The sequence below is a fragment of the Polypterus senegalus genome, chromosome 16 (genome assembly GCF_016835505.1).
Source record: "Polypterus senegalus isolate Bchr_013 chromosome 16, ASM1683550v1, whole genome shotgun sequence".
NCBI lineage: Eukaryota > Metazoa > Chordata > Cladistia > Polypteriformes > Polypteridae > Polypterus > Polypterus senegalus.
The window spans coordinates 63,080,832-63,103,739 of NC_053169.1; the positions used below are offsets into that span (position 1 = coordinate 63,080,832).

The 22,908-nt window shown below is 35.9% G+C and overlaps 1 protein-coding gene across 3 annotated transcripts in view; it reads left to right on the top strand.

Annotated features, from left to right (window-relative positions):
* fancl (FA complementation group L) overlaps window positions 1–22,908 on the top strand; it is a 132,225-nt gene that overhangs the window by 59,778 nt on the left and 49,539 nt on the right. For all 3 annotated transcript variants that reach the window (XM_039738967.1, XM_039738969.1, XM_039738966.1), the window contains exon 8: window positions 10,265–10,333. In XM_039738967.1, coding sequence (XP_039594901.1) covers window positions 10,265–10,333 — 69 coding nt within the window. The remainder of the gene's footprint in view (window positions 1–10,264; window positions 10,334–22,908) is intronic.

Genomic DNA, 22,908 nt, shown 5'->3' on the forward strand with positions numbered 1-22,908 from the left:
TGCCACTCACTATACACTAGAATTAATCAGTCATCCCTTGCTTGTCTTCAACTAGTCTGGAATACTATTTTCAGACTGCTAACTGGCACATGAAAACATACTCACATTTTTAGCCTTTCTTCGCTGGCTTCACTTTCACTATAGGACTGGGTTTAAAATGTTATTTGTTTGTCTTTAAGTCTCTGAATGGTTTAGCCCCCTTGTATCTTAATGACTTCTTACGACCTTACGACACTTCATTTCGTTAGCATTGGTAAGGGAATGTATCGTGATACACTGCAGAGTTATAGCGCGTCTTTATGTGAAAACAGCAGTGTCAGATTTGGCTTAGGGAAGGATCCTGAACACGACTGAGAGAATGAAAAGTGAATAAAAAAAAAACAAAGCTAACCTTTACAAGTATCATAAATTACACCTGCTGTTACAGACTGAAATCAAATGTATGTTTTTATTGTAAAATAGTAAGACTAAGAGCAGTTTACTTCTCAAAACGGAGTGGTGCAGTGGATTCCCAGTCAGCAGCTGATTCTATTACACCACGGAGGCAGTCATAACGAACGCCTGTCAATGTCGCATGTTAAGGCGGCTTTTTGTTTCTGCAGTTATATTTTTGAATAAAAGCGCAATTGTTGTGTTAGATTTGTACCTTTTGTGAAAGTGTTTTTTTGCTATTTGGACTTCAGGCTTCATACATTATATAATTTTTGTCGACATTTTGTCATTTACTACTAGAATATGAAAAACGTTTCTGTTTTAAAATTGTGTTTACACAGATTACTGTAGAAACGAAACACACATGAAATGCGTGTGTTCCAAATAAGGATCTATTATTTCCACTCTAAAACTCCACTTCACTCCCAGAAAATCAATCAAGGCATGAGCTGGGAGAAGTTTGTGCACGTTCTAAGTCGGTGGGGGGATGGAATAGCTGGCTGCTTGCAGCCTGATTTTATCAGCATATTTAGATGACAAAAGACGCTGGTGGAGAGCTGTGAACGATTTTAAGAAGCGATTTAAGGTGGGACGGATCTACGAGTTTTTTTATAGGCTCTGGTAATTCTAGTGTTAACTAATGTTGTTTTAAATGTTCTCTATAAATAAAATTGACATGACAAAATCTAAACCTTATTCCACTTTCAAAGTTGTTTATTTTAGTTATAAATTTGTACCACTTGTGATTGTTGTTATTCTGATTGTACATATACAATAGGGAATGTGGTATGTCAGATACAGTAGGATAATTTTCAAAGTGTACTATCTTGATACATATATGTAAGAGTTATTAAATTAAACTGTTTAAATAATTTAATGGTACTTTAGCAATTTGATTAGTTTGTAGAGGTCTATTAAAGTGTATGATTTTTAGAAATCTAAGCTTATCTTTGAATACATACTGTTCACTGTAGACCAAAAATAGGTTCATATATCTTTTTTTTAGGAATTGCACTGTGCCAAGACAGTAACACATAATTTGCTTGAATGCAAATTCTCTGTAGCAAATGACTAAGTAGTGGATTTGAGCTGGATACTTGAGGCAGAACTGATATTTGCTTCTCACAAATGTTTGTAGAGACACACTAGAAGGCTAACAAGAAACTGACCCTTCTTGTGCATCAGCTTCTGAGAGAGGTTTCTTTGATACATGTGTTAGATTAATTACAGAAAAGCAATCACTTATGAAATTGAGTATTTGCACACAAAGCTATGAAAACTTAATGTTTATTTAGGAAGCTTGCTGAGTGTCTGAAATTTGTGGGAAGGCTCCACAGCTCCAGGGAAGCATGGGTAGATAGATGAGATATGGAACGTTAACTTCCATAGGGGACATGTTGACTGTCTAGTTCCTTAAAAGGTTACAGTGATTATAACTGATACTTAAACTTACCATATACACAACAATAAACTATATAAATGAAACACAACCACACTGCTAATTAATTAATAAGAACCTTTTTTATTGGCTCAGATAAAATGTACAGTAGAATCATATGGAATTCACCAGTCCAGCCCATCTTCAAACAAATCAATATTTTTAAAATTTCCCACATAAAACATATAATTTTGATAAATGTTTATGCACCTAATGTTGATGATAAGGAATTTATACAAAATTTATTTGCATCCATTCCCAATCTGAACACTCATAAACTTATAATGGCTGGGGATTTTAATTGTGTTCTAAATCCACTTTTAGATAAGACTTCCTCCACAGGGGGAACGGCAACTAACACCGCAAAGATAATTACAAAGTTTATAACTGATCACAACTTATCAGATCCCTGGAGGTTTTTAAACCCAAATTCAAGAACATATTCTTTCTACTCACCAGTACATCATTGCTACTCAAGGATTGATTACTTCTTTATAGATAATAACTTCTTGCCTAAGATTAAATCTTGTAAATACGATGCTATTGTTATTTCAGACCATGCTCCGATGATCTTGGAGCTGAAATTACTAAGCCCCATACACTCACCCCGCAGATGGCGTCTCAATCCGCTTCTATTAGCTGACGAGAATTGTACTGAATTTATATCCAAACAAATTGAATTCTTTCTAGAGACAAATACATCCCTGAGATCTCTGCAGGAATACTCTGGGAAACTCTTAAGGCCTTCTTAAGAGGACAGATTATCTCATATCTTTCCCACAGAAATAAATCCGAAGCGAAGAAAGTAGCAGAGATAAAAAGCGAAATTACTAAAATAGATGAAGAACATGCCAGACTACCAAGCGAGACTCTACATAAGAGGAGGCAGGCTCTACATTCAGAATTAAACCTCTTGACAACTAAAGAAACCGAACAACTAATTTACAAATCCAGACATCATTATTATGAACATGGAGAAAGCTAATAAGCTTTTAGCGCAACAAATTCACAAGCAAGATGTACGCAAGCGCAATCTCGGTAATTACTAACACGAACGGAGATAAAATCATCGAACACAAAAATATAATGTACACTTTTAGAGACTACTATAAATCCCTATATACTACTGAGTTTAAAGAAGACAATATACAATCTAATGCATTTCTGGATAAATTACAGATACCACAAATTGGCGCTTTTAGTGTGGAGGAGCTCGATAAACCTCTGTCATTATCAGAATTACTGGATGCTATAAAGTCACTCCAAGGTGGAAAAGCAGCAGGCCCTGATGGCTACCCTGCAGAGTTTTACAAGAAATTCTCCGCTCAGCTAGCTCCCTCCTATTAGCAACATTTACAGAAGCCAGAGATAACCAATCTCTTCCACAAACCTTTAAGCCAAGCACTAATCACTGTCTTTCCAAAACAAAATAAGGACTTATTACAATGTGCATCATACAGACCAATTTCACTTCTGAATAACGACGTTAAAATACTCTCTAAAATCATAGCTAGAAGGATGGAGAAAGTGCTCCCCTCAGTAATATCACAAGACCAAACTGGATTTATTAGGGGCCGACACTTATCTTCAAATCTTGACGCCTGTTTAATGTAATATACTCACCAACTAAATCAAACACCCCAGAAATATTATTATCATTGGATGCAGAAAAAGCATTCGACATGATTGAATGGAAATACCTTTTACTATTTTGGAGAAGTTTGGGTTTGGCCCGAACATTTGTGCATGGATTAAATTACTGTATACTAACCCAGAAGCTTCAGTTTGCATCAATAACATTTGCTCAGACTACTTTAAACTAGAGCGTGGCACAAGACAAGGATGCCCTTTGTCACCACTGCTGTTTGCAATTGCCATTGAACCACTGGCAATACATTGTCGAAATACTGATCAGATAAAGGGGATTAGCAGAGAAGGACTGGAACAGAAAATCTCATTATATGCAGATGACATGGTACTGTATATATCGGACCCAGAAAATTCTGTGCCTGCAGTCTTAGCAGCACTCACAGAATTTCAAAAGCTCTCTGGTCTCAGAATTAATCTGAATAAAAGTGTACTCTTTCCGGTGAATTCAAGCATATAATATTAGATTAGACACCCTTCCTTTTATCATTGCAGAACAGTTTAAATACCTCGGGGTAAACATCACAAGTAAACATAAAGCTCTTTATCAACAAAATTTAAATCGTCTGCATGGAAAAAATTAAACAAGACTTGCATAGATGGTCAACCCTTCATCTCACACTAGCTGGAAGAATTAACACTGTTAAGATGAATATTCTTCCTAAGCTCCTTTTTATTTCAAAACATACCAATATACATTAATAAATCGTTCTTTAAGCAATTAGATTCAACAATAACCTCATTTATTTGGAATTCTAAACATCCACGCATCAAAAGAGCGACCCTACAAAGACAAAAGGCAGAAGGCGGCATGGCTCTACCTAACTTCCAGTTTTATTACTGGGCAAATATACAGTCGATAAGAACCTGGACACAAATAGAAGAACATACACAGGCATGGACCGCAATAGAAGTAAAATCCTGCAGTACTTCTTTGTATTCCTTGCTGTGCTCCAATAAACACACGTTATCGGCAATACACTAATAACCCAATTGTGCTCCACTCACTTAGAATCTGGAACCAATGTAGAAAGCATTTTAAGACGGAGAAGCTTCTTTCTGTGGCACCTGCAAAAGAACCACCTCTTTCAACCCTCACAAACATATGCAGTTTTAATATCTGGAAAAATTTGGAATTAACTTGCTTAGAGATCTTTATATAGACAACGTCTTTGCATCCTATGAACAATTACATTCCAAATTTAACATTCCAGCTACAAATTTCTTTCACTATCTTCAAATCAGGAACTTTGTTAAACAGAACCTTCCAGATTTTCCTCATCTTGCACCCTCATCCACGCTGGAAAAATTATTGCTCAATTTCAAGGAGTTAGACTCCATCTCTACAATATATAAAATCCTTTTACAATCCCTTCCTTTCAAAGATCCAAGAGGACACTGGGAAAATGACCTCTCAATTAATATATCAGAAAAGGAGTGGAAAGTAGCAATGCAGAGAATTCACTCAAGCTCCATATAGCATACAATTATACAACTCAAAATTATATATCGAGCACATCTGTCTCGACTAAAACTCTCAAAATGTTTCCAGGGCATGATCCAACCTGCAGACGTTGCAACCAAGCCCCAGCCTCACTAGGTCACATGTTCTGGGCCTGCTCCAAATTAACATTATTCTGGACAAAAATTTTTAATTACCTCTCAGACAGTCTTGGACTCACAATCCCTCCTAACCCATTAACAGCTGTGTTTGGGGTTCTTCCAGAGGGTCTTAAAGTGGAGAAAGACAAACAAATTGTGATTGCATTCACTACACTGTTGGCACGCAGACTTATTCTGATAAACTGGAAGAACCCAAACTCTCCTCTTTTAAGTCAGTGGGAAACTGATGTGTTATATTATTTAAAATTGGAAAAAATCAAATACTCAGTTAGAGGATCTGTGCAGACTTTTTTCAAAACATGGCAGGATCTAATCAGTAATATTTTGAAATGATTTTATAAAGCACAGAGAATTTGTTGATTTAGGTATTTTTACAAGCCTTAAATTTTACACCGTTTGGCTTGCTCTCTCTCTCAGGGGTGGGGATCGATCTGTTCTTAGCATAATTCTTTTTTTGTAAAAACTTGATTGCTATGTATTGATTGTAATAAAATTAATAAAAAAAAAAAAACATATTTTTTTTTTACAAAATATGAAAGAATGCAACAGAACAATAATCCATTTGTTTAATCTCAGTTACAAATTATATACAGATCATCATGTTCTAAATGGAACAACTGAAGTTACCTAAACAATAAAAAATATTTTTGGTTGAATAATTGAATAATTCTTGTATCTTTAAGTATACAGTGCCAGGTTCTCACATCCTTCAGGTAATGTACACCTGTTTTTACATTGGTTTGTCATATATGAAAAAAATCTGGTCATATGATTGTTTTTATAAATGGCGCCCCTTGTTTCCACTTCTATCCTAGCCATATCTGTAGTAGACAAGGTCCTTTGTGTAAAAACATGTGTGTCTTTCTTGCCTCCTTGGTAGCAACTCTAGACGCCAAGAGTTTAAAGCTAATGTCTGGTGGCAAGAGATGGAAGCAAAGATTTAGTATTGTCTCTATATCAGGCACTGATAGCAAAATTCACTTCTGACAATATTTTATTTTCTCATTTCTTTTAAGCATCCCACATTTTATATTTATAAAAATGCTTCCTATGGCTCAGAACACATAATCTTTCAAAAATAAACACTTAAAGATTAGGCTAAATCAAAGAAAACAGTGGGCTGATCCTGAAAAGCAGGATCAGAAGCAAATCCTTTTGAAGTGGACAGAGGACTTGAGAAGCATGATTCTGCTCTCGTTAAACAGCGCTGAGCATCAAACTCTGTTCTCACTAAATTCTAACTCTATTCAACAGAAACTGGGATTCATCTTTCATCCTCATCTTCAACTATGTACAGTATAATATGCCTGCAAGCAATTGCATACTAATAGAATTGAGTTTAAAGATGAGTGATTAATGGCCATCTTGAACAAATAAAAACATGATAACATCCCATATGAAACAGATATCATTTGAGACAAGCAATTAGCTTAAGAAACTACCAGTTCTGGGTGCCAAGTTGACGGCTTCCTCTTACAGGAGTTTTTTGTTTTTTAAATGGGATTTAAATTTATTTTTTTATGATTATTAATCAGTTTATTTAATTAATGTTAATATTAAGATTTGGCCTCAGGCTTGTTGCTGTTAATCATAAATTAATTTTTAAATTGAAGATATGCTGCTGTCATCGCAGACCTATACCCAAGGCACCAGCCAGAATCAACTAATTTTTGGTCAAGCTGGTAACTTGAAAGTTGTCACAGAATGAGTGATGAGGATTGGAGAATCTGATGGCTTCCTACATCTATAATATCTGAGAATGTAAGAAACTCTGAGAATGTATAGTGGGATATAATAAATGATCACCGCTCCCTGTTACACCTTATCACAGGAGCAAGGACAAAAGTAAGATGGAAAGTACTCAGAACTGGCATGTCTCCATAATGTGGAATGTTCGATTGCTTTTAAATAAAATGGCTGAACTTTTACATTTAATGGCATGTTACAGTGAGTTCAGGTACTGTGGCATTTGTATATTGTTGAGAATCAGCTTAAACTTCTTATTTCAGACCCTATTTTAATGCCAAGAGTTTTCACCTGATACAAATAGATGGATGAAAAAGGCAGTTGGGGCACTTGAAATGAGTAATGGTTTAAAAAAAAAGAAGCACATTACAAAACTAAAATGTGTTATCCAGTCGTTGTAATACTGATTGAATTTGTCCATGTTACTGCTTAGGGAGATACTATACGCTACATTTTCCTGATCAATGTTTATTAACTCAGGAACAGAAACTCTGTATTGATATTCTAATGAACAAGTCATTCTGAGCTTAAAATGCTGCTGAATTGAATAGGAGGACATCGTAACAAACAAATGATTAGCATGTTAGGTTTGTGCACACAACAAGCTGGACTTGCTGTATTTGAATATGAATGCCTTTTAAATGTAAACCTGCAGTACAACTGAGCAGATCTGGTCATGTCTTACTCCCACTTACATATTGATTGACAGTAGCAGCTCTCATCTTCAAGCCAGAATTTCTTATGGGTTTTTGGGGGTGGTGTTGTTTGTTATACTGTATTTGTTTATTTTTCTTGAGCTTCTGTAAAGTTTAATTTCTCCTTGGGGACTTATAAAGTATAACCATTTATCAATTTCTCAGTGTCTATCTATTTCTCAACTCGACTTTGCGGGATAAAAAAAACAGATTTTGAGAACAGGATTTGTGGGAACACACTGAGAAATAATTTAGATACTTAAGGAAATGAAAGGTAGAAGTCCCACTTAATGCATGGCAAGTTTCTTCACCAAAATCCTTGAAAGTGTAATTAAGGATACCCTGCAAATTGAAAGAGCATAACATACTGGCAGATATTTCCTGAGAACTTTCATCATTTAAATTCCTAATATTTTATGTTGAACAAAATTTCTTCACATCTTAAGGGACAAAGGTATGTTTTTGTGTGAGAGGAAGGAGATAAGAATTGTTTCTTCTTTCAGCACAGAGATCTTACAGTATATAAAAGATCTATCTATAATGGTTTCACATAGCCACTACACAAGTAAAAACAAGAAATGGGCATTTTGGTTTTTTTTTAGAGATTTTTCTGTGAGGAAAAACACTGTTGTAGTTAGCACCCTTTGAACTATTTACACTGTATTATTATACTTGTTGCGGTGGGCTAGCGCCCTGCCCAGGGTTTGTTTCCTGCCTTGCACCCTGTGTTGGTTGGGATTGGCTCCAGCAGACCCCCGTGACCCTGTAGTTAGGATATAGCGGGTTGGATTATGGATGGATAGATGGATGGATATTATACTTGTATTATTATATTAATGTTTGCCTAATATTATTATCTTATATTATTGACTGTTACTGTTATAAACTTTTGTTAAATAATATCACTTTAGAATTTATTGATACTATAATGATAGTATTTCACTGTGTTCTATGTTTTATAGCAGACAAAAATAATACTTTTGTTACATTCTTAAAAATACTAGTGATGTTGAACAAACTGTTATATTTTCAGTTTTACACTAGGAAATTATTACCTATTGCTACCATAAAAACACTCTCATCCTTAAATTACATTTTTTTCCTTTTTTTTCCCATTTCTCTAAATGTGAGAAATTAGACAATTTTAAATAGCATTGTATATTGTATCAGTATTACAGTGCATATTTTGTCTAATATTATTAAAAATGTTATATGCCTGAGAGTATTTAGTAAAATTCATATGTACAGTATAAATGATTGGAGACTATTCCTTTAAAAGACAATGAAAAACTATGGAGGTTAACTATGATCTACCTAGGAAAAAATAAATTATATTCATGAAATCAAGGGTTTGTTTTCTTTCAGACATGGAGCAAACAAAACTGTGAGAAAGTTCCATGTCCAAAGTTATCATTTTGCTCTAATGACAACAGTAGATAATGCCTCACCGTGTCCATTTATATGATGAAGTGTTACTTAACCGGGGAGGTAGGGGATCCCCAAATGAAGAAATCAAGACCTTAGTTTAGTCAAATATGGTTTTGGTGCTTTCAGACAGGCAAAGGTGTGAGACAGTTCTTCTACTCCACTAGCACTGAGAGCTCTGTAACTTCAATAACAAACATAGTTTAAATGCTTGCTGTTTGAATTTATAAATTGACTTGACCAAAGGTAAGTTGTTTCATTAAAAGTTATAAATAGGCATTAAAGGTTTTTGTCAACACTGAATCGGAAAAACTTTGTTTATTAAAAGCTTCTATCTTTATTTGTCTCTTTGAAAAATTTAGATTTTTAAAAAAATTTACTTAGCACTAAATTTGATGTTGTGAATAGTACAGTTGAATTTAGTAGTGGCTTTATGATTAGTTACAGCAGGAGGTATAATCCCTCAGTGGCCACCTGTCCACTATACCTCCGATCTGCCAAAATTCCCATCTGCTAGCGTGTTTTAGTAGGTAAATTTCAAGAGCTGTATTGTAGAAATGTGAAAGACCTAGGAGCATATTTTGTATGGCAGGCAACAATAAGAGATGTTTAAAAAATGTACGTTTATAGAAATATATGCAATTTAGAGGAAAAAATATTGTTGTGACCAACATTTACATGCTTTAGCTAATGTAACGTAACATCAGGTTTTTTGTGCAGTTTTAAGATGTTCAGTGTTAAAAACATGCAGTGCAATCTACAATACTTGCTCCTTAATGCAATTTCACTGCACTCTATACATGTGACATTAATGACACTAAACCTACATAACCCTGTTTGTTTTGGTTCCAAAAAAACATTCTGTCAATGTTGCAAGCTTCATTATACAAAGGAACAGTCTACTTAAGCCAGGGATCTGAAATTCCAGTCCTGGAGGGCCATGGTGACTGCAGGTTTTCATTCTAACCCTTTTCTTAATTAGTGACCTGTTTTTGCTGCCAATTAGGTTGTTTTGAATTAATGTGAATTTTCAGTAAGTTCATATTTGAAAATGTATCTTTGCATACAATAGTCATCTCTTAGAATTATTAATTGTTTATTTATTTTTTCTTGTCTGTGGTCTACCTGTGCCCACACTGATTACTTGAAAGGTACAATGTTGATGAAAATTATTATTTGTATATAGTGCATATTTTTTCATTAGTTATTAATTACACTAAAATAGACGTTGTATTTATATCAGAAATTTTCTTTTCAGTATCCTGATGAAGTTCCTGTTTGTTCTGCCGACGTACCAGTTCCCTTTATCCTGTCATGGTCATTACAGGTACAGTCAATATGGCTTCGATTTCCCTCCATTGATAACTGTTAATTGTGTATCAAGGAAATAGGTGCTGCCATGATTTTTCATATATTCAACTGTCATTGTGTGTAATGCTTGTGGGTATTCATTTCATAACATTCACCATCATAGAAACTACTGTATTTGCGGCCAGGCAACTTTTATTATCTATCAAGTATTCTTAACAGTTTCTTGAATATTTTGTAGAAGAGCTACATAATAAGGTACTACATATCTCAGTGGCCCCACTGTAATGCTATTGAATGCTTTCAGAGGGCCCAGGGGCTGCTGGGAGTATTGAGCCAGCAGGCCCTTTAAAAAGGAAACTGGCAAGACACTGAGGGATTGTGATCCGTCTGTTTATTCGCTATATACCCGTTTTTATTACCTGTTCTTCATCTTGGATTACTGTTCCTGTCTGTATGTATGGTCTGTCCTGTGCCTGTCTGTTCATGTGACTTTGTATGGATTGAATACATCTTCATTAGATGGAGTGCTACCGATCACCTCATCCCACATCACATCAGGAAACCGGTAGGACAATCTTTACATTGCTCACAGTGAACTATTCACAGGATTTTTCACTCAGATGTCCATTATCATCTTCTCATGATAAATTGGACTGTGTTTTAGACATTGTTGTTGGTGTTTATTGTTTGAGTTTATTGTTGTTGAGGTATATTTTTAATTTAATATAACCCTCAGGGATCAGGGGAGTACAGAAGCGTATTAGGGCCACGGTGGTCAAAAAAAAAAAGCGGAAAATATAATTGTTGGGGGTTTCAAGTGGTGAACACAATCTCAATAATGTTAATATTATTTAAAGATGATCTGATTACATTTTCTTAGGGCCACTAATAATCACTGATTTGACCTTTGTTGTTGTTTTAATTTTTTAAAGTTCCAACGTAACCAGCTAAAGTATTATCACTGGTATTTTAACAATAATTTAAACATTTTAATTATATACCAGATTTTCAGTGCTCACTGATATTCAAAATGGTACAACCGGAGTAAAATCACAGAAAAAGATCAAATAAATAATACTGGATACAAAACTAATATCAAACATGAAACACCACAAACACATAATAATGTAACAAATTTCAGTATCACTTTATTAGAAGGGTGTCTAAGTAGTGACTACATAAAATATGTATTAGCATGGAATGACATTGAAGAAGCAAATAGAAAGTTAACATGGGTGTTTGCAACATGTGGAACAAAATATTATTGTAGCTGCCGATGCATAAGGCGAAGTCAGGCACGGGTAAGACGCGTGTCAAAGAAATCTCATAGTCCAAAAGTTCATTTTAAAATATTTAGTTAAAGTTAAAGGCAAATAATCCACACAAGAATAAAAAGAAAAATAGTTACACACGTAGAATAAAGGCAAAAAAAGGGAAAAATCTATCTTCTATGAACTCAACTTTTCTTGAGAAACTTTAGTTATTTCTATACTTAAAGGTTCTTAATTTCTTCTTCTGTATGCCTTAAGCATACGGTTCAACACTTAAATAAAAGTGCTATTTTACTTCACACTCAAAAGGCCCGTAGGTCGATTGGCACATAGGCATGTGCCCAGGCACGGTCACGTGCACGAGCACGATCACATGCTCAATAACGATAACATTAAAAATCCATATATCTCTGTACCTAACACAAGGCAAGGCTAGACACCAACTGACGATTATTGTTTTAACCAAAGCTATTAGAAATGGCAGGAAAATACCAACACAATTCTGTTCACGGGGGTTATAGGAACCTCCCATATTTTATGCATTATCATCTAGTAAAATTTTCATGAATCTTATAGAACTAGGAAAATGGCTCTTACACATCTGGCCCCTAATTGTTTATGCTAGGGCAGAAATCAATTACTTAACTTTACTTAATAAGAGCCTTAATTACTTTACCAAACTTAAAACAAACTTTAGAAACTTAAAACTTAGTTTCTACTATAAAAACACAAATACTAAACTTAAGAAAGCTTTTAAAACTTAAACTCTAATGTATAAGCACAAGCACTAAATTTAAAAAGCTTTAAAATTAGGCATGTAAAGAAAAAAATGAGTCATTTCAATTATTTGATCCTTCCTGGATCAGGCACAGTTTGTTCACAGTGTACTGTTTTTGGTTTGTACACAAACTCTTCTTACTGCACCTTTGGCATTTGGCATTGTCTTGATGACTCGACCCATTACCCAGGAATTGCGAGGTGTAGCTTTATCCACATAATTAGAACAATGTCTTCTGGTTCAAAATTTCTTTTTGGTGCAAGCCATTTTTGATGTTCCTGAAGTATTGGCAAATACTCTTTAGGCCATCTTTTCCAAAACAAATCAGCAATGTATTGAATTTGTTCCCAGCGTCTTCTTGGATATGATTAATTTTTTAAAACAAGTTCAGGTGGCATTTTGGGTTGAGTGTCCATTAACAATAAGTGATTGGGTGTGAGCGGTTCCAGATCGTTAGGGTCATTTGATGTCTCTGTAAGGGGTCTGTTATTGAGTATTGATTCCACTTCACACATCAGTGTTTGAAGATTTTGATCATCAAGTGTTTGTTAGTTTAGTGTCGAATTTAAAATCTTTCTTATACTTCTGATCTGTCTTTCCCAAACTCCACCTTGATAAGAAGTTGATGGTGGGTTTAAAATCCATTTGATTTCTCTTCGCATCATTTTGTTGCCGATTTTTTTCGTTTTCCAAATTTTTTGTAGCTTCTCGTAGCTCTCTTTCTGCTCCAACAAAATTTGTTCCATTATCTGAGCGCATGATTTTAACCTGACCTCTTCTACTCATAAATCTGAGTATGGCTTGGATACAGGAATCTGTGTCTAAATTATGTGCAATCTCAGTGTGCGGCTCTAGTTGTTAAACAGGTGAAAATTACTCCATACCTTTTGACTAAGCTTCGTCCTCTTTTGACAAAAAAGGGACCAAAATAATCGACTCCAACATTAGTGAAAGGTGGTTTGTTGGGTGCTAGGCGATAGCAACGTTTGCTTGAGGTATCCAGTATTTTTGACATAGTTCTGCTAACAAATAATTGTGTGCACAGTGTTTATGCTTTTGGTGAAGGTGTCTGATTAAGAGCGTAGTGATATGCAAGTTTTTATGAACAATTGCAGGGTGCTTGAGTTCCTTTGGCATAGCAGATTTGCTGAGACTTCCTCCGACTCTAAATATTCCTTATTGTAGAACTGGATCCAGTTTGATGATTTTATTGCTTTTCTTTATAGGCCGATTTTTTTACTTAGGGCTTTAACTTCTTCCAGGTAAGCTTGTACTTGACGTAGACGAATAAGCTCATTTTCTGCTTTAGACAAGTCATCTAGAGACAGTGGCTTTAGTCACATTGTTCATTTGTATTCCTTCATATGTTTTGCGGTCAGCGTCTTTTGTCTTTCTGGGCTATGTCCAGATTGGCTAACTGTATATTGAATTGCCTTTCTCTCTTCTTTCAAACGCATTAGCACTTCTTTAAACTTAAGGAACCAAGCTATTGTTTTCTTTAATTTGTACCATTCTGAGTAGTACTCTATGTCTTTTTACTGGTTCAGTTTTTTCTTCTACACTTGCAAAATTTACTACACACCTTTTGATTTCCGGATCGTCGTTAGTAGACATGTCCACTTCATCCAGTCTCTTACGCCATTCATGCTCTGGCAGAGGCAGGAAATTTGGGCTTTGAATCCAAGTTTTACTTTTGATGAAGCTTTCTATTGTTAATCCTCTCGATGCCTGGTCCGGAGGATTTTGTGAACATGTGACATACCTCCATTGCGAGGGTTGTGTGTGCTCGCTTTATCACTGCGATTCTGTTGGCAACAAAATTTTTTAGCCTGCACTTTCATTTGCGATATACCTTAATACTGTGGTGCTGTCAGTACAAAAGATTGACTCTTGCAGGGGAATCTGCAGTTCTCATTTTAACATTTTGCCCATTTTGACTGCAACCACTGATGCTGTAAGTTTCATCCTTGGTATAGTGACAGATTTTAGTGGTGCCACTCTTGATTTCCCCATTAGAAATGAACAATGTCTCTCATTTTCTTTGTTAGTCAGAAGGAGGTAGGAAACGGTGCCATACCCATTTTCTGAGGCATCTCCAAAATGATGCATTTGTGCGGTCATTATTTGACCAAATCCAGGTGGTTTAAAGCACCTGTCTACATTGTAATCCACAAAGAAGCTGCAAATCATCCATCCATTTTTTCCATTGCCGAACATACTTACCTTCCACTTCTTGATCCCAAACATATTTTTCTTTACACAGTTCTCTTAGAATAAGCTTGTCAGGCAATATGACTGGTGCTAAAAATCCAAGTGGGTCATATATTGAACTGACCACTGACAGAATGCTACGTCTTGTAGCAGGCTTACCTTGCAGCTTTACTTGAAACTTGAAACTGTCAGTCTGTGTGCACCATTGAACACCCAAGGCTCTTTCAATTGGTAACCAATCATGGCTTAAGTCCAAGTCTTTTTGATCTATTGCCCTGTCTTCTTCAGGGATTGATAGCAAAACTTCTCTATTATTACTTATCCATTTTGTAAGATAAAATCCTCCCTTTAAGCACAAGGCTTGAAGATCTTTGGCCAGTTTTATGGCTTGTTCTTCTGTGGCAACTGACTTTAGACAGTCATCAACATAGAAATTATTTAACACAGTGTTAACTGCTTCCTCTGGAAGGGATAAGAGGCACAACTGGGTGATGAAGTACTGCCGTAAAGATGCACTGTCATTTTGTATTCCTCAAGTTCATTGTTTAGATTACCTTCAGGCCACCACAGAAAACGAAGAAGATCCATGTCTTTTTCTGGTACTTTCACTTGATAAAACATTGACTTAATGTCTGCCATGAGAGCGATTGGTTCCTCTCTGAATCTTGTAAGAACTCCAATGAGTGTATTAGTTAAATCAGGTCTTTTCAGCAACTGTTCATTTAGAGGAAAACTTGATAAGTGGCTGTACAATCAAAAACTACTCTTATTTTGTTTTTCTTTGGATGATACACTCCGTGGTGAGGGATGTACCATATTTTCTCTTTCTCAAGGGTCCGCTGTTCAGTGGGTACGTTTATGGCATATCCTTTGTCTAAAATGTCTTTCATGAACGCTTTATAATCCTCATGGAATGTTGTATGCTTTGTAAGTTCCTTTTTAAGTCCGATAGCACGTTGTTTTGCAGCACAACGGTTGTTTGGCACTTTAAATGTTTCATCTTTAAAGGGCAGATTAATGCAATAGTGTCCGTTCACTAGACTTACAGTATCTGAAGCCATGTGCATGAATTTAATGTCCTCCTGTGACATTTCCTCCTTTACCTCACAGTCGCATTCTGGAAAGTCTATATTGTATTGCTGGAGTAACATTTGCTCTACTTCCTTTATTGTCACATAATTGACTGAACATCTTTTTACACTTTCGTTGTCTGACTCCTTTGTATAGCAAGTAACAATCCATCCTAAAACTGTTCTCGTTGCAAAAGGTCCATCTCCTTCGCTATATATGATTTCCCATGGCTCCATGATTTTACGAGAGTCTGTGCCTATTAACAAACCTACTTCTGTATTTATTTGGGGTTGCTGCACATCTTTAAGGTAAGGCCATTTCATAATATCTTCTTGAGTAGGATTTTATCTTTATGTTCAGATATAACAGTTGGTGTACGTACCTCTGGTAAGTCATAAAATGTGTTTTCTTCTAGCCCACAGACTTGTAACTCCGTGAAGATTTTACATTTTAATGGCTTTTCTGGATTATCTGGAGTGTTGAGATACAGGTGCGATTTTCTTCCTGAGAGGTTTAATTGTTCTCTTAAGCTTTCTGTGCAAAATGTGGCTGAGCTACATGGGTCTATTAGAGCATAAGTTTCAATATATTTTTCGTTCCCTTTGGATTTGACTTTAACTGGAACTGCAGCTATGACACTATTTCTGGTAGCCATACAAGACTTTTTCGGTGTTATGGGCGCATTCGTAGAAGTGCTTTTCTGTTTCGATTTAGCTCTCTCATCTTTAAAGGATTTAGCTTTATCATCGGAGTCCTTTTCTTTATTTATATGTAAAATAGCTGGGTGAAAATGAGAGCATATGCCACATTTAATCTTTTCTTCACAAGTTTTGCTAAGATGTCCTTGTTTTAGACATTTAAAGCATAAGCCCTTGGATTTTAAAAATTCAATTTTACCCTTCATAAGTTAATGTCTGAATTGCGTTGCAGTCATTAAGATCATGCTTTTTGTCACAGAAAAAACAGTGCTTACTGTGTATACGCTCAGTTGTCCCCTTTTTATTTCCCTTTTCAACAGTAGCAGCAAACTTTGAGACAAAGTTGCCCTTTCTCATTCCACCTTTCGCTGGATATTTTTCGTGATCAGTCTTTTTCCCTTTTGAAGGTATAGCTTGGATAGGAAGCACCATACATTGGATCCAGGGAAGCTGCGAGCCATTCTTCTAAGAATCTATATAAGTCAGCGAGACCTGGTCTTCTTCTTTCTTTACTTTCGATCTTTGTTGCTTTATTTTGCCAGAGCTCTCGTAGCTCTTGGGGAAGCTTTGATGACATAATGCAGATATTTAAATTGTTTTCAAATTCGTGTCCATTTTTTAAGTCCGACATAACACTTTTACAATTACCAATGAAGAGCGTGTATGCCTTTAAGCTATCTACATCTCTTGATTTTAATTGTGGCCACTTCCTGATTTTCTTCATGTAGGCATCTCCTATTTGAACGTGGTTTCTGTAAAATGTATCTAACATTCTTCTGGCATTTCTATTCCCCTCTGCTGGCGGCAAGTATGCGCAATTCTGAGCAATGATTCTGGGATCACCTTTGGTGAATTGTACTAAATACTCTAGTCTGTTACCAGGATCACTCACTTCCTGGTCAGTGATTTGATCAAATGCTCTTATAAAGTTCATATAAGTCAATGGATCGCCTTCAAATACAGGTACTTTTATATGGGGTACATTAGGCGCTTGTGCTTTGTTTTGTTGCTCTTTCTGTTGATCGGAATGTTCATAATGCAATTGTTGAAGAAGCGCTTCATTTTGTTGCTGATAAAGCGGTTGCCGGGGTTTATTTTTACTTTCATTCACATTTGTAAAGTTATAACTGTTCGCATCTGGTGACTTTTCAAATTTCACATCTGGTTTCTGATTCAGTCTATTTGGACTGCGATTGTGCCCTTTAAGCGCTTTCAATTTTGCGTCCAATTCTGCAATGACTGTCTCTAAAGCCAATTGATCTCTTTTAGCTTTCAACTGTGCTTCTTCCATGTCTAGAGCCTGTTGCTTTCTTTGTTTCTCTGCTTTAGCCAACAGCACAGCGTGTGCTGCCTCTTGAGATCTGATGGCACTAATAGAAGTAACGGCTGAACTTGCACTGTTTAGATTTTGCGGAGATTTGGGAGTCCTTGGCTAAATTAGCCACTGAACTTATATGACTTTTTCTTTGAATGAAAATCTGTGAGATACTGTCTTCTAGAGAGACGTCAGGAATGTCATTTGTTGTTCTGTAATCCTTGAATTGGTTAGCCGAAAAGTCGGGCTGCTGGTTGAAGCTTTTATTTTGACGTACTTCTAAAACCCAATTCATTGTACATCTGGTAAATGTATTACAAATTTCCATTTTAGCATCAAAGTCTTTTTGTAGCATTTTCCATGTATCTGCATTGCTCTGGAGGGATAAAAGTTTGTCACTTAACCTTTAATATTCCATTCTCAGGTCAAAGAACGAATTCTCGATGATTGATTTTATAGATTCACAGTTAAATTCATTTTTTTGTAAATCCTTTATGTGCTTCATCAGATGATATAATTGTTTGTATTTGTAATCCATTCATGATTAAAGTTTAGTTGTTGATGAATTGGACGGCTTTATGTCATTTTGGAGATGGTCCTCCATATAAGCGTCATAATTGTCGCGGCTTCCGCTCAAACCACTGATACTTTCGTTGGGGGCACGGTCACATGCGCAAGCACGAATACGGTTAAAAAACCGTATACCTCTGTACCTTACACAAGGCAAGGCTAGACACTAACTGAAGATTATTGTTTTAGTCAAAGCTATTAGAAATGGCAAGAAAATACCAACACAATTCTATTCACGGGGGTTATAGGAACCTCCCATATTTTATACATTATCATCTAGTAAAATATTCATGAATATTATAGAACTAGGAAAATGGCTCTTACAATTATTTTTCTTTTTAAAAAAAAAGAAAAAATGTATTCACAACACTGCACTCATTCAAAATTCACCATAATTTAACAAACATATGTACAAATATCGTCTTTTTAATACAGTGCAATGTCATCTACTTTATAAAACATCTATATCATCTTGTAAATATTTTAATATTTAATATTTTTATAAAAAGAATTAAATACAGTGGTACCTCGGTATACGTCCGCTTTGGAATAAGTCCAAGTTGGTATACGTCCTGTTTGGACATGAAAAATTTTGCTTGGTATACAACCTTTGTTTGGAATATGACTAACGTGCTAGAACACCACGCGCTACCCTTGTTTACCTCTCTCGAGACAAAGCCACGACTGCCCCCGAGCGTCAGTACCCCAGTTGCTAGCATTCAGTGAACAGCCTGTGTGCTACCCTTGTTTACCTCTCTCGAGACAAAGCCACAATTGCCCACGAGTGTCAGTACGCCATTTGCTAGCATTCAGTGAACAACCTGTGCTATAACTCTGTGTGAATTTTCACGTGATTTTGTGTTTTTTCGCGTACATTTGAATTGATTGTTGAAAAGTATGAAGGTGGCATGCGTATCTAGGACTTGGCTGATGCATACCGTAGGTATCTACAATTGTGAAAAACAAAGACGTTATTAAAAAGTAAAGTGAGGTTACATTTTCATTTATTTCATCTAATTGCTTTTGTATTTATGTATTTTAGTATTAAGCAGTGTTTATATCATTTTATACAACCCTATCAATGTATAATATGCTAATAACAATACGATTTTTTTTCATGGGAACAGATTAATCATTTTCCCTTTATTTCTTATGGGAAAAATTTGTTTGGTATACGTCCTGTTTGGTATAAGTCAAAGGATCTGGAATGGATTACGAATTTATACCAAGGTACCACTGTATTGTTTCTTAATTAAAAAATGTTATTCAGTAACCTGTCCTTATGTTATGAATCTACGTGTAGATACCCTTCAACTAAACTTTTAGCCAAATTTATTCTCCTATTGGACATTTAAACAACTCTTTACAATTTAGTTGAAATGTAAGATGCAATGGGAAGACTTCTGTCTTTCCATAATTCTACAAGTTACACATATCTTCAGTTGCTCATGTGTAGCAGTCACGTTAACTAGTTTTGAAAGTGTGTCATCATGGTTCTCCTCAGACAGAAAATGAAGCATTTTAAAATGAGGATATAAAGCTGATGCTTATTGTTAGTGGTGTTGGATGAATGGAACATAAAAAACAAAGAACCAACCATTGTGTCTGAAACTGCCGCTAATATCATCTGTGCGGTACAATGTATGGATCTACTTCATGTTGGCTGCTTTTCACACACACTCAAATTGATGCTACACGCTGCTTTTAAAATTCCAACAATTGCCCACTTGCTTGGTTGAGTGAGGCATGTTGCAATCTTTTTCCACTGTAGCATTACAGCACAGCTAGCAATGTGCTTAAAGAGAAGCAATGTTTATTGGTTTTTGATTCACACAGACTTGTGATTGATGTGGTCATGTGATGGAACAGTGCATTGGAGATGCCAGAAAGGTTTTTGGATTAACAACTAGCCATCTCAGCAACTCTGCATATAAGTAAGGAAGTTGCTTCCGGTGTGACAGGCATGCAGTGCTCTTGTATGCAACATATCCACCACCAGTGCCCAGTCATTTTTAATGTAGTGTTGTGATTGTCATATAGGAATCTGCTAACCTGGATGTCCAGCTGTCACAAATTAGGTCTACTCTCTGCATTGACCCATGAGAATTGGTGATGATTTGCTTAAGATCTTTATAAAGCCTGGCTACAATGATTTCACTCATTTGCTTTCTGGTTGTTATAGTATACCAAAACTTGTTTCATTTGTGAAAAGCCCTCACTTTCAATAACAGTGTACGGTCTCGTATCTTTACAGATACAAACTTCTATAAAGTCTGGGCATGAGCCAAATTAATTGAAAGCTTGGGGCTAAACACTGTCTCCAGTGTAGATTGTTTAGGCTCTACTGGTTTGGATGTCAACTGAGATAATGTTTCTGGGTGATATCATGATACATAATTACTCAGATTTATTGTGCTACCACAATACTTATGATTTTCACAGCTTACATATGGCTTAGCTTTTATCCAGTTGTTCTTTACCAACCTATTGCTTGAATCTATAATTCGTTCACACATCTAATTTAAGTGTCAAGAGTGCTGATTTCATTTGAGTAGGACACACCATTTGGTGCAAGATAGTAAAATGCTTTTTCCGTAGAACTCTTTTAACAGGCACAGTAGCGACATCTACTGGATCACACAGCACTGATGGCGCCAACTGGTGTGGCTGGCCGTCTGCTCATCTCGCTAATTTGTTTTATCGTATTAGTTTATCTCAACGACCACTGTCCTACAATTGTGATTCTTTACTTAACATTTTTAAGTTACTTAATATCCTGTTGGGATATTATGTGATCCTCCACCTTTGTTTTATTCATCTGCTGACTTCTTCACCTGGACGCCAGTGTTCACCTGTATCAGTGAGCTGAATGCCTCTCGGAGACGCAAATGCAACCGCCGCCAACGTGGAAAAAGAGCTGGCATTGCTGTTAAACAACGCCGACTCAAGTCCAAGAGCTTGGTTTCCCGATGCCTGCGAGTTGCCTATGACCCATCTTCTCCTGCACAGGACTCCATCCCTGGTTCATGGGTGCTGGACACCAGATTTAATTTCTCCATTTCAAGGCGGCATCACTTTTCCTCGGTGTGCTCTCGGGGAGTAAACGCTGCTAATCTTCGCACGCTCACCCGTGCTCATCCCACAGCGAGCTCTTCTACTTCTATCAAGGCTGCTCTCTTGAACGTGAGATCAGTGTCTAATAAAACTATTATTCTCATAGACTGTATTATTTCAAATAATCTGGATTTCTTTTTCATCACTGAGACCTGGATTGTAAATGATGACTCTTCATGTTTTACTGACTTGGTACCATCAGGTTATTAATTTTTAAACTCTCCTCGTCTGACTCGTCATGGTGGGGGCATTGCCACTGTTTTTAAAAGTATGTTCTTGTGTTGGAGCTTTACAAAGTGTCTGTTTAGTAGCTTCGAACTGCTGCTTTAAAAAATGTGTGCAGCTCCCCTTCTTTGTTATTTGCTGTGGTTTATGGACCTCCTGTAATTAATGATATATTAATTTCTGAATTCTCCGATCAACGGGCTGATATCACCCTCTCCCATGACAAAGTATTTATTGTTGGTGATTTTAACATTCACTTTTGTTGTCAATCGAAACCTTTGGTTAATGACTTTTTATCACTATTGGAATCATTTGATTTTTATCCAACATATTAATATGCCAACTCACTCTCTGTCACAACCTTGATCTTGTTCTTACATGTGATATTTCAGTTAATGATATTGATTTATGCGATGTTTCTTTTTCTGATCACTTTTCTATAATGATGGATTTGAATATTACTGTAGATGTCCATCCATCCATTCATTATCTAACCCGCTATATCCTAACTACAGGGTCACGGGGGTCTGCTGGAGCCAATCCCAGCCAACTTATTTATTTCTATTTATGTTATTCATGTTAATTGTATGTTTTTCTTTAATTCTATTATTGTAAAGCACTTTGGCCACAGCATTCCTACGTTGTTTTAAATGTGCTATATAAATAAAGTTGACATTGACAAACAGATCTGAAATCTGCATATAGTAATAGAGCAGGACAGAGATTCACAAGATTTATCTTGAGACTTTAAGAATTGATAATTGAATTGTTTAAACAAAAAATAATGATTAATTGGAAAATCAATATTTTTACCAAGGCCTAATAAACACATGAAGGAGAAGGTTCTGAATAAGAATAAGAAGTAAGAAACAGAAAAAGATCAACAAGCAATCAATGCTAGAAGTAGGACATGAACAAATCACCCACAAGAAAGACTGTGAAAGAGAACTAAACTGAGTTGGTCATTCATTCATATAACTTTAAAAATACCCCTTGTATTTTGCGAGACAATAAACAACTATAATAGGAAAGGACTGGATTTTGTTCCCAATTTAGGACCAACACTTGATGGACATTCAGTGGGTAAAGTTTTGATATTTAGCTCAGATTTAACAATTAAAGCCAGATTGCCATCTGGAACTGAACTGTGACCTAAAGGTCTGCATGTTATTGATTTTTACCTACTGCTTTTACCATGCTGCTCCCAGACATTTTAAATCTATAAGGGGAAAAAATGACTCGGATGAGAGTAAATTTTTTTCCTTTTTCACAATACAATCGGTGTTTATCTTTTGATATAAGATGATAATGTCCATTTCTGTGCAGCTTACTTTTTTA